Source organism: Carassius auratus, unplaced genomic scaffold (genome assembly GCF_003368295.1).
Source record: "Carassius auratus strain Wakin unplaced genomic scaffold, ASM336829v1 scaf_tig00043601, whole genome shotgun sequence".
Classification (NCBI taxonomy): Eukaryota; Metazoa; Chordata; class Actinopteri; order Cypriniformes; family Cyprinidae; genus Carassius; species Carassius auratus.
In genome coordinates this window covers 54,409-68,187 of record NW_020526784.1, presented here as the reverse complement: position 1 = coordinate 68,187, position 13,779 = coordinate 54,409, and the positions used below count along the sequence as shown (strand labels likewise).

Genomic DNA, 13,779 nt, shown 5'->3' with positions numbered 1-13,779 from the left:
AGTAAAAGTTACTCAAACATATTTTCAGTTCAAGAAAGCACATTATTTTAAAAAAGACACATGCTGTTCTGAGCTCCAACAGAAGGGGGCAACATAATCTCACAAGTTATGCTTCACAAGCATTTCACTGATGATCACCAGTGATGATTTAAAAGTACTATCAACATGTAATTTCAAACACTGAACGTAGCGAATGTCGACTAATTAAATTAATTACATTTTTAAAGTAATACCCTGCTGGAAGTCTATATTTTCACTTGCTCTGTGTAATTTTGGTCAAGCAAATTCATTAGACTTTCAGGTAAATATACAATATTTTATTCACAACTACAGTAACTTGCAATCTACTTTAATTCTGTATTAATCATGATATATTTAATATTATGCATTTATGCATGATTCAAAACACATCACATTATTGTAAACCACAAACAGGGAGTGATGTAACAGCTGTCAATTTAGTGGATAAAAAAGTCATATAGCATGTGAATATAATTTAGCATGTAATGCATATTCTCTTCATATTAGCTTGTTATTATCTCTTCTCAGATTAGGTTGTGTTTATAAGTATCATGAAAAATGATAGAAATTCACTTTTGAGCAAAATAGTCAGAATATTGGCACAAATGCGTTTTCAAAACAAATAATTAAAAAGAAATGAGCACATAATTAAACAGCTACTGTATGCATGCTCATTTCATATTTTCTTTGGTGCTACAGATTTAATGTCAGGACAGAAGGAGGAGTTTAGCACAGACTCTATACAGCTGAGTAGATCTGAACATCACACAACACTGTGTGGAGCAGCTGCTCTGTTTTTAGCTTGTTCTTATACTAGATCAGTGAGTGAACATGTTGATCTATATTGTTATACTGCTGTCATCAACCAAAGGTATTATATTGTAAAAGTAAAAGCAATTTATTCAAATGGAAATGTTTGAAAATACATTTAAGACTACTTTCATCTGCAGGTTGCGGAGCCTCAGAAGTCATTACTCCAAAAAGAAACAGAGAATTTGCTCTTGAGGGTGACATTAATGTGACACTCTCCTGTAACTACAGCGGTTCTGCTTTTGGTGTTCACTGGTATCGTCAATATACAGGTTCAACACCACAGTTCCTCATACTGGAATATTCAGGGGTAACAACTCCAGCTAATCCACCCGTTCCAGGAATAACCATCAATCACAGAAAAACTGAACGCCATGTGGATCTGATCATCTCCTCTGCTGCTGTCACTGACTCCGCTCTGTACTACTGTGCTCTGGAGTCCACAGTGAAAGGAAATCCACTGCATGCTGTACAAAAAGCTGTTTAAATAAGACTGAAAGTGAGATGCTTATGTTTATGTTTTTTAAAAAATCACACAGATATGTCTTATAAAGTTCTTATATTTGTAGATCCTTAAGAAACTGTCAAACTGTGAAAATGTTCTGTGGTTGAAAGTGGAAGATTGTCACTTTTATGAGGACATAAATCATTTATAAATAACATGTTTAAGCACAACCATCAAATGACTGTGCATATAAACAAATGTCAATAAAAATAACTCAAACATATTTACCATTTTAAAGCACAGAGTAAAGCAAGGTAAAACATGCTGTTCTGATCTCCAACAGAGGGGGGCAACATTATCTCACAAGCTGTTTTATTCACACCAAACAAGCACCTGATGTCTATAAGAAACAGCTGAAAGCACAGAACATGTTTCATATTTCATTAACCCACACACACATTATTCACACACAACAGAAGTTCACTCAGTCTCAGTGCTTTCATTCAACCATCAGCTTCTCTCATATTTTCATTCATTTTATAAAACCACATTCAGCAGAATTTAGAAACAATATATCGGTATGTTAATAATTATTATAAAACTAATCAGTTTAATAAGTATTAGAAATTAAAAATCTGATCTTTAAAGTGGACTTCAGTTAAGATGGAGGAGAGGAAGATGATACTCATAATGATCATCACAGTTTCAGGTAAATATACTTTTAATCACAATTACTTATATTTTATGAATCAAATAATTCAGTCAAATATAATGTACATTTATATTAAACAAAAAATTAAATAATGATATTTAAAAATATGATTCACTGAATTTCAGGCATTTATACTGATAGAATTGGACCAAGAGAAGCAGACACTAATATAATCAGAGATGAAGGAGAGTCTGTGACACTGAGCTGCACATATGAAACAACCAGCAATAATATTTGGCTCTACTGGTACAGACAATATCCAAACAGAGAACCAGAATATATACTGTTTAAAGGCGCTCGATCATTTAGCAGGGAGAATATACCAGATGGGTTTCAGTCGACTACATCCCAGACATCCACTGAACTTACTATTGTAAAAGCAGCTCTGTCAGATTCTGCTCTTTATTACTGTGCACTTGAAGTAGCCCAGTGATACAAAATACCAGAGAAGCTTTACAAAAACTCACATGAAATTAATGCTTTGAAGAGTCTTTAATCAATCAGTATCAAACCACATCATGTTTTTATAAACCACAAACAGCGAATGTGGTAACAGCTGTGGATTTAGAAGGTTAAAAAGGTTGCATAAGGACATGTGAGTACAATTCATCTTGGGTGCCACTCCACCTGTATCCACAGGATACCTATTTAAACAGGGTGTTGCTACTAGGGATCTGTTGAGACAGTTCCTTCAACAAGCTTATGCAGGAGCAAGCAGTAGCCCCTGTGTGACAGGCCAAGACTTAGTATGATGCTAGGCTCTCTGTAGTATCCCTTTAATTGAAAAATTGATTCCAGGCCTTGAGCTCTGGGCCCGGGAGTCTGGCCCTAACAGGTAAGCTTAGGTATGTAGCCTAGGCCTTTGGCCGCAAGGGAAAATGTCACAGACAGCTGTCTAAAGTCTCAGGGACAACTCCCATGGAAATGGTAAGGTTGGTACTTAGTGCTCGACATGGTTCTGGCCTGCACACCCAATTACAAATGAATAAATAATTGGCGGGTACGCTGAAACAGACTGGAAATAGAATTTGCAGGACAGTACATCTCCAGGAACATAGTTGAAGACCTCTGGGTTTGAGTTGATTTAGGCAGTAGTCACAGACTACTGAGAAGCCTTATTTTTTTTTTTACGTTCCAACAAGAAAGAAAACAATTTTTTGAGAGTGAAACAGTTTTGTGTGCCATTTTGAGTGAAATTATGCTTTATATTGAAAGAATGAGTGGGATATATAAATACATAAAGATTATAAATGCTCAATTAGTCCTTCAGCACACATATTCTACTCTTCAATAGGCTCCACCACTATACTCATCTGTCTATTTTAATATCTCATTAACATGGATGTTACACCCTTCATGACCACGTCCTTCTGAGGGGGGTGTAACACTAGAACAGTATGTTCTCTTATGAATTACAGAAGCTGGGCAGCTTTTAAATTGTGTGTTACACATGACACTAACCACACCCACAATATTAGTACACAATATACTGGATGTCACCACAGATTCATTTACACCATAAAACGATATTCAGGTACAGTTTTCTAATTATATCAGTAATAGAAATACAAAAAACATCTGGTGATTGGTGCTGAGGATAAATCAGACCATCGGTTTCAATCAAGTACATCCCAGTCATCCACTGTCCTCGTTATTGAGAAAGCAGTTCTGTCAGATTCAGCTCGCTATTACTGTGCTCTAAGAGTAGCAGCCCAGTGTTACAAAATTCCAGAGACGCTTTACAAAAACAAGCTTTGAACAGTCTTTAATCAAATCATCAAACCACAATTTATTATTTTTCTTGTAAACTGCAGCTCTGGAAATTAGAGTATGGCAACACCTGTGATTTTTGGAGATAATGAAAGGTTATACAGGGGGCATGTGAAACTATCACTTCGCATCTGTTTTTCTAAATAAGTAATTTAAAATGACTCATTCAGTATACAAATGTTTTTTATTTTTGAGCAAACAAACTAGAAAATAAATAAAAAATATAATTATTGTAAAGTAGTCATCCTTCCATGATCCTTTAAAGACCAAATAAACCTGCAGCTTTCATGTATATAATGGCAAGAGGGGGAGTTAAACAGGCACTGGCGTACAGATAAAGATAAGTAACAATCAAACTCTGTGTGAAGAAGCTTCTCTTTGTTTAGCCTGTTTCTGGCAATTTGTTGAGTGAACATGTTCATCTATATCTGATGTCATCACCACAAGGTATATTTTTTAAAAATACTGAAACATGTTCAACTGATTTGTGTATATTTTATAACATACTACCAATGCACTATACTTTATAATATTATATAATATATTATATAAAAGATTAATATATCAATTTTATGTTCATACAAGATGTGTGTATGTTTGTTTGTTACAGTTGATGATACAGTTGAACTCCAGCTAGTGAACTATTCCAGGAATAACCACCAATCACAGAAAAGAGCAAGTAATGCTGAAGATCACCTCTTCTGCTGTATCTGACTCTGTTCTGTACTACTGTGTTATGAGGTCCGCAGTGTCAGGAAACATAGTAACATAGAACAAAAAAACTTTCAACACAATTTCACTGCTATAGCCTGGCAAAAATAACACCATCTAGAAGTACTGTTGATGACCAGCTGAATGTCTGGGATATCCAATAATATTGCTGGGACTTGAAACATGAATTAGCATACTAAATGTCTTAATGAAAACGTAACATTACAGAAAGGTTTCGTTGATAAAAAATGTCATTAGCATGAAGAACAACCTGGACATGTGCGATTAGTGTGTGATGTCACTAACCACACCCACTTCTACATTAATTCAAACTGTAGAGTCAGTGAACCGTATCTTCTTCATTCACATTAAATACATGAATTCCCTAAAGTCCATCGTTACAGTGTCTCTAATTACAGCAAACATTATTTGTATTAAAACAAAATAAATTACTTGAAATATTAACATGGACAGATGTTGACTGCTGATTCTCATGACAGGTTATATTTTAAGTGCCATTTATAGGTTTGAATCTTGTTTTTTTTTTTTTTTATAATACTTCTTTATCAAAAGTGACAGTAAAGACATTTATAATATAACTATAGACTTCTATGTCAAATAACTGCTGTTTCTTGAGCGCCAAATCAGCGTATTACTGTAGAATAATTTCTGAAGCATCATGAAGCCTGGGGCTTTCATTGTAATTTTGATCATTCTATTATACTGTAATTCTAAAGCAAAATAAACTTTTGTAGGTGTATTTGCTGACGGCATTGTGCCAAAAGAAGTGGGTACAAATAAAACCAGGAGAGATATACAGTGTCCTCCTTAAGTATTGGAACAATAAAGACAAAATTGCTTTCTCTGCTGTGGAATCAAGACATTTGCAAATATGATTAAAAGATGAATATGGGACAAAACTACAGAATGTCACATTTTATTATTAGGACTTTCGACACTACATGTTTTACCAAATAAAAAGGACAGCACTTTTAGAGTTCATCCCATTATTTGATGTGAGCAAGTAATGGAACAGTTGAATTTAAGGCAGATATAAAAGATTAAAAGCTAATATTTAGTTGCAGATCCCTTGCATGCTATTAGAGCAGTGAGTCTGCAATCCATAGACATCACCAGACTCTTGCTCTTATGTTGTGAAATGCTTTTCTGCAGCCTTTAATGCATCCAGTTACAACTGTTGCTTGTTTTGGGGAGTTTCTGTCTTTAGTTTCCTCTTCAGCTGGTGAAATGGCAGGCTGGAGGATTTAGATCTGGAGATTGATTTGGGCAAACTAAAACTTTACATTTCCTTGCCCTGATAAAGTCCTTGACTGAACTGGCAGGGTGTTTTGGGTCATTGTCCTGATCCAATATGAAGTGCTTTCTAATGAATTTGGTGGTATTTTCTTGAATATGGGTAGCAACGCTGATTTTGTGCCCTTCCAAATTCATTCTGCTACTGCCATCATACATTAAGTCATCATTAAAATGAAGAAGTCCTGTTCTAAAGACAGCCATGTATGCCCATGCCATGACACCAGCTCCACAAAGCTTTACAGATGAGGTTGTATGCTTACTGTAGGATCATTTGCAGTTCCCTTTTTTTTCTCCACAGTTTTGCTTTCCAATTACTTAGATAAAGGTTAATCTTTGTCTCATCAGTCCATTAACTCAGTTCCAAAACTCTACTGGCTCACATTTGTGAAGAATCTTGCCTTTCTATTTTTGGTGCTGAACAGAGGTTTGCATCTTGCTGTGTAGCTTCTATAATTCTGTGTCAAATTCTGCTTTGGACTGTAGATTGACAGAGCATCACCCCAGCTTTCTGGAGGTTGATGGTGATTTTACAGATATGTATTTTAGGGTTCATTTTCACAGTTTTTTATAATTTGTCTGTCATCAACTACTGTTGTTTTTCTCAGCCAATCAGGTTTTTATTGGTTGCTATTGTGAAAAACAAGTTTATGATTTCAAAAGTAGTCTGACTGATTCATAGCTGGTGAATTTTGCTCTTTCAAGAGACAAAATGTTATTGTAACTAATAGATTAAATAATATATCTTACAGTATTGTTTTAGCTTGAGGTATAGAGCATTGATCAATCAAACTAAACCAAACATGAAAAAAATCATTCCACGTGTGTTTCTGGTTTTGTGATGAATAATTCTGATATTTATAAATATTTTTCTTTAAGAGGCGGGGCATAACATAGGCCTGTAGGACACAGAGTCATTCAGTGAACGGCAGCACAGATGACTGAGGCGAGCAGCAGCCTGTTCATCATGTTCACATGTGTGCTTATACTGCTGTCTTTAACTCAAGGTAAAATCGTTATACTCATTACATTACAACATTCTCATTTTAAATATGCTCAACAATCCTTATATATATATATATATATATATATATATATATATATATATATATATATATATATATATTTTTTTTTTTTTTTTTTTTTTTTTTTTTTTTTTGTTGTTGTTGTTGTTGGTTTGTTTTGTTGTAGTAAACAGAGCTAAAGATGTCATCACCCCATACCGTGATGCAGCATTTGCCACTGAGACTGAGAGTGTGAAACTCTCTTGTAACTACACTGGTTCTGTTGAGAGTCTTCACTGGTATCTGCAACATGCAGGTTCACCACCACAGTTCCTCATTCTGGAGTACTATGGAACAACTACTCGTGTGAATCCTGGAATATCCATCAGTCACAGAAAAGAAGAGAACAATGTGGATCTGATCATCTCCTCTGCTGCTGTATCAGACTCTGCTCTCTACTACTGTGCCCTGCAGCCCACAGTCACAGGAAACACTCTAAACACCATACAAGAACCTGAAACACTATTAAATTGTAAACAGTGTTGACTCCAGGGGCGCTGCCAGGAATTTTGGGCCCCATGACAAAAAATCAAACAGGGCCCCCTCTGCACAGCTGTTGTCACCACATCTCTAGGACCTAACTGTCCTACCAAAAGCTTTATATAACTCTAATCAAAGACTTGCATCTGTCTTGCTGCTTGTAGTTCAATAGTAGTACTAGCACAATATTATGTCTCTCCACCAGGCATATGAAGGCATATATTCAGAATATTTAATTGTGCTCTGAAACTGCAATTTCTTTCTGAATTACTCTGAGCTTTGTATACAAAATACAGATCCATTCATCATTGTTAAAAATTAAATTATTTTACAAGATTAATTGCTAGTGTTGGAAAATAACACTATTCTGATGCAAACTATTATGAATTTCATAATCTTCTTGAAACGTATGTAATATAGTGTACAATTGGGAAAATTCTCAAAGGTTTTCATAAATTCCTATCCACCGAGCAGTATAGTTGGAGCAATTTTGCACATTTAACTTTTTGAATGCACTAGTTCTGAGATACATGTATATGTTCATTATCTGCCACTAGGGGGTGAAGTTACAGCAAAAACAATACATGCAGTGAATTATTTAAATTCAGAATTCTAATGGTATTTTCTTAAAACAGAGGGCAAAATAATCAAAGATATCAAACAGAGAGAGTGAGTAACTCTGAGCTTTATATAATAGCTCAAGTACAAAAGAGCAAAATAAAATCCTATTAACTGACAGTTTGTAGTGGAAAGATAGAAAGTGGTCTAAATATCTGAAACCACACCCACATTTATAGACTATTAGCTGCACAAATGACTCCCCATTACATTGAAGCATTTACTTTCAACTTCAAATCATTAAGCATATATTAACACGCCTAATTTATTATAAATACATTTCTTAACATGGAGAGATGTGTTCTACTGCTTCTTATAACAGTACCAGGTAAAGTGCATTTCATTAGACTTGAACAGACTGAGGATTCAAATTTTTAATTGTGTACATATTAATTTAATTGATATTATTAATTGAATCTGATATTCTATATTTCATAGCATAATAAATGTTATAATTCATAGCACTGTTACTTTATCAACAGAGAGAACAGGAGTTAAATTAAACTTTTAATAAAGAATAATTCATTCTCTTGCAGGTATATTTGCTGATAACATTCAACCAAAGGACAAGGACAATATAATCAGTAAAGAAGGAGAGTCTGTGACACTGAGCTGCACATATGATGCAAGCAGTAACAATATTATGCTTTACTGGTACAGACAGTATCCCAAAACAGAACCTCAGTATTTACTGTGGAAAGGTGCTCGATCATGGAGCAACAGTGAGGATATACCAGACCGCCGGTTTCAGTCAATTACTTCTGAATCATCCACTGAACTCACTATTGCCAGAGTAACTCTGTCAGATTCAGCTCTCTATTATTGTGCTCTAAGAGTTGGAGCCCAGTGATACAAAATGCCTGAGAGGCTTTACAAAAACTCACACCCAAACTAATTGCTTTGAACTGTATTTGATCAACTGAAAATCAAACCACAAAGTCTTTGAATAACAGAATATGGTAACACCTGCCAAAACTTAACTGAGATAAATGAAATTAAGGATATAAGTTTACTTCATGAATTATTACCACCCTTCATGCTGTGATCATCAGTGTTCATGCTGATGGTTTATAAATTAAAAACAGCTCATTCATTTGACTTTACCAGACAATTAATATTTTACCTCAACGGTCCAAACGGTGTTGTTTGAAGAAGGAGAAAATTGTATATGTACATATACATGAATCTCATTACATCCATATATTTACCTTTCAATTGAAACTCATTAAGCATTTATTTATTGGCTTATTTTATTAGCAAATTTTTCACCAAGGAAAGATGTGTTATACTTGTTATTCTAATAACAATTTCAGGTAAAGTGCATTTCAAATATCAGCAATAGACTCAAATATATGGTGGAATCAAAGTGTTGATCATGTACATATTCAATTCATTGATTATAAATTATAATTATGACATCATATATTGTTTTTCATGTTGTTAATTCATTGCACAGTATATGTAACAACAGAAAGGAGAGGGGTTTCATTAAACTTTTCTAGCTGGAAAACATGCAACATCTTACTTAAGTACACTGTCCTGCAGATAAACTAAAACTTCATTCTTGAAAATGATGATTTTTATTTTGTTTTAATTTGTTCTCTAACAAAAGTATATTCTATCACAAACTGTCAGGATTTTATAATTTTTGTTTGCTGTTCTATTATTTCATATGAATATTTATTTCTTTAAATATTGATTTAATTTTGAATATTGCGATCTGCAGGTGTCAGTTTTTGGAATGTCATCACACCAGTCTAAACTGAGGTGTTTGGGACAGAGGAAACAGGAATAATACTGTACAAATACACATCATATCCCTGGTAAGTACAATGAACATTTGAGAAATTACACTACTTTGTAAAATAACAAGTGCAAGCAGATCCATTAGGCATCCGTCCATCATAATATTTGTTCATTTCTGTGTTTTACAAGAAGGTTATGTCAAAAGGCGGAGCTTAACACAGGCTTGTGAAACAGATTAGTTCAGTGATAGTCAGGATCACAGATCACTGATGCAAGCAGCAACTACCATCATGTTCACTTGTGCACTTATACTGCTCACTTGAACTCAATGTAAAATCGTACATGCATCATTACATAACAATATCTAATTTTAAGCATGCTTAAATAAGTTTTGAATGATTGAGGCCACACTTGCTGCTAAAACTGTATTAGTGTAGGAAGAGTCTTATTCAAAATGAAGTATAGTGCTTTTTTTATTAAACTTATAAACTGACTGACCAAATGGTTGTTGCACAGATTTGCATTTAAAGTTCAAGTGGATCTGTTTTCCCATAAGCTTTACCTCATGTATTACCTGAAACAGTACTTCTCAGCTGTGTGTTCATGTTCACTCCAGTCCTGTAGCTCAGTCTATGTTTTTTTATGCTGATTTAAGTATAATTTTAAATGATTTAAATGATAGTTTGCTTGAGACATTATCTGTTTGACAAGGAAATAATTAAAATTCTGGTTGAAGAACAGCTTGTGCTGAACTAGAACATATTTCTGGTTAAAATCAACATGTTGCTCTGCTTAACTGGTTTGTTCTGCTCTCTTACATGCATTGCATTTATTTGTCTTTTCTATTACTTTGTCTAGTTGAGATGAATAAGTGTGGAGTCTAAATAAACCACACCCACAATGGTTTCACAATAGGCCACTACTATCATACATTTACCTTTAAACTTCAGTTCATATAGCAAGCTACGCAGTAAACCTTCCCAACATGGAGAGATGGTTTCTACTGATTCTCATAACAGCACCAGGTATAAAACATTTAATCTGAGCAGATTCAAATATTTTTATATTAAAATGTTTGGCCATTTTTATTGGTACTCTACTACAAAAACAAAGTCACATTTGTTGAAGAAATTCTTTGCTAGTGTAATTTTTATTTATACATGTGATGCTTTTTTGGATGTGTAGAGAAGCCAGCTGACCTGTTCAATCTGTCCAATTCTCCTGCAGGTATTTTATCTGACAGTATTCAACCGAAGGAAACTACTATTTACAGAACTGAAGAAGAGGGTGTAACGCTGGGCTGTTCATATGATACCAGCAGCAGTTATGTCTATCTCTACTGGTACAGAAAGTATCCTAACAGAGAACCAGAATATTTACTGTATAAAGGTGCCCGATCATATAGCAATGAGAATATACCAGATAGGTTTCAGTCGATTACATCCCAAACATCCACTGAAATCACTATTAAGAGTGTAACTCTGTCAGATTCAGCTCTCTATTATTGTGCTCTACGAGTAGCAGCCCAGTGATACAAAATGCCTAAGAAGCTTTACAAAAACTCACATGTAGTTTTTGCTTTAAAAAAATAAAGATCAAATAAGAATTAAACCATAGTTATATCTTGTACAAACCACAATGCTCCTTTCATTACACCTGCTGGAAGAAAAGAACTGTGCTAAGGAGGAAACTGTAAAAGAAGATTACATTTGCGATAATTGTTTTTGTCATGCCATAATAAACCTTTCCACAAGAGAGCATCTGAAAATAAAGTTTTCCATGCTAAAATCACTATGAAAACTATGTTTTTTTTTTTTTTTTTTTGAAGGAATAGTTTAAACAAGAATGAAAATTTGCTGAAAATTTACTTGACTAATGCTATCCAGATGATTTTGGATTAGCATTAGTTATGCTAACCAGATGAGTTTGTTTCTTCACTGGAACAGATTTGGTGAAACTGTGCATTACATCGTTTGCTCACCAGTGGATCTGCATTGAATTGCTGCCATCAGAATGAGAGTCCAAACAGCTGATAAAACCATCACAATAATACACAAGTCATTTTGTCCTGTTTGTCAATTAATGTCATATGAGGCTAAAAGCTGTGTGTTTGTAATAAACCATTTAAATGCTGTGTAATTAATCTAAATTAATCTTTAATGACATGAGGGTGACTACATTTTCAGCAAATTTAAAATTTTAGGTGGACTATTACATTAATCCTTTCATAAGCAGTTATACGCTTATGGATACTGCATGGATTTTTGCTCTTGCATGTGGCACTCTTGTGAATGACATCCTCCAGTCCAAAATGAGATGTTCCGTCCAGAAATTATTAAAATATTAAAGACTCCCTTGAGGGATGTCATAAGCTTTAACTCATGTATTAGTCTACCTGAAACAAACATTAATTTAAACAGCTTAACAACTGTAACAGTATTTCTCATCTGTGTATTATTCATGTTCACTCCAGTCAATACTGTAGCTCAGTTTATGGTTTTTAATGCTGTTTTAAGTGTAACTTTAAGGGTTGGAGATTGTTTGAGACATCATCTGTTTGAAAAGGAAAGAATGCACATTTTTGTTGAAGAACAGATTGTGCTGAATTAAAACTTAATTTTGGTGATAATCAACATGTTGCTCTGCTTAACTGGCTTGTTTTGTTCTGTTATATTTAAGTATTCCATTTACTTGTCTTTTCTATTGCTTTGTCTACTTGACATTATTAAGTGTGGAGCTTTTACATAATTGTTGTTTTTTTTGTCCACGTAGAAGAACTTTCTGATTTTTTACTTCCATAATGCTAATGGTGCTTTTCCTTACACATATAAAGATGGCAGGGTAACCAAAGATAAATGCACAAAGAGACAGCAACTCTGAGCTCTATATAACAGATCACGAGCAAACGATCTAGAGGAAATTAAACTAACTGACAGTTTCTCAGTTTCTAATGTAAAACAACAGGAAATATCAGAAACCACACCCACATTTACAGACATTATAGCTGCACAAATGACTCTCCATTCATACATTTACCTTTCAACTTATAACCATTCATGCATATTTACAGACCTAGTTTATTGGTAAATTTCTCACAATGGAGAGATGTGTTCTACTAATTCTTATAACAGTATCAGGTAAAGTGCAATTTAAATATTAGCACTACACTAAAATAGATATAAACATATTTAATTCTTAGATGTTGAACTAAAATGCTTGAAATCACATGTGATAAAGGAGTTTTATAAAATATAATTAATTATTTTGCAGGTGTGTTTGCTGACAGCATTGAACCAAAAGACAAGGATAATATAAACAGTAAAGAAGGAGAGTCTGTGACACTGAGCTGCACATATGATACAAGCGGCACTTATGCTATGCTTTTCTGGTACAGACAGTATCCAAACAGAGAACCTCAATATTTACTGCGTAAAGGTGCTCGATCATGGAGCTACAGTGAGGATATACCAGACCGCCGGTTTCAGTCAATTACTTCTGTATCATCCACTGAATTTACTATGGACAGTGTAACTCTGTCAGATTCAGCTCTCTATTATTGTGCTCTAAGAGTTGGAGCCCAGTGATACAAAATACCCGAGAGGCTTTACAAAAACTCACAAACAAAATAAATGCTTTGAATCATATCTGATAAAGTGAAAAGCAAACCACAGTTATACTTTACATGAGCCACAAAACCTGTGAATAAAAGGTTATGGTAACACCTGCTTTAACTTAACAGATAAATAAAAATTAAGCATGAAAAGTTTCATTCAACAATTATTACTCTGAAAAAGTGACTGCTTTGTTCATGCTAATGATTCAATAACTCATTTATTTACCGTATTTTCCGGAGTATAAGTTGCACTTTTTTTCATAGTTTGGCTGGTCCTGCGACTTTTAGTCAGGTGCGACTTATTTATCAAAATGAATTTGACATGAACCAAGAGAAATGAACTAAGACAAATGAACCAAGAGAAAACATTACCGTCTCCAGCCACCAGAGGGCACTCTAATGCTGCTCAGTGCTCCTGTAGTCTACCACTGAAAACAGAGCGCCCTCTCGCAGCTGTAGACGGTAATGTTTTCTC

The 13,779-nt window shown here is 34.3% G+C and overlaps 4 gene segments (V, D, J or C); all 4 read left to right on the top strand.

Annotated features, from left to right (window-relative positions):
- The first annotated feature begins 736 nt into the window (after positions 1–736).
- On the top strand, positions 737–1,318 carry LOC113086611 (T cell receptor alpha variable 14/delta variable 4-like). The segment is given in 2 exon segments: positions 737–892; positions 972–1,318. Coding segments are annotated over 2 exon segments (387 nt in total).
- Positions 1,319–6,750: 5,432 nt separating this feature from the next.
- Positions 6,751–7,333, top strand: LOC113086610 (T cell receptor alpha variable 9-2-like). The segment is given in 2 exon segments: positions 6,751–6,790; positions 6,975–7,333. Coding segments are annotated over 2 exon segments (399 nt in total).
- Positions 7,334–8,233: 900 nt separating this feature from the next.
- Positions 8,234–8,795, top strand: LOC113086609 (T cell receptor alpha variable 18-like). The segment is given in 2 exon segments: positions 8,234–8,273; positions 8,482–8,795. Coding segments are annotated over 2 exon segments (354 nt in total).
- A 3,945-nt stretch (positions 8,796–12,740) lies between these two features.
- On the top strand, positions 12,741–13,556 carry LOC113086622 (T cell receptor alpha variable 18-like). The segment is given in 2 exon segments: positions 12,741–12,828; positions 12,962–13,556. Coding segments are annotated over 2 exon segments (354 nt in total).
- Positions 13,557–13,779: the final 223 nt, after the last annotated feature.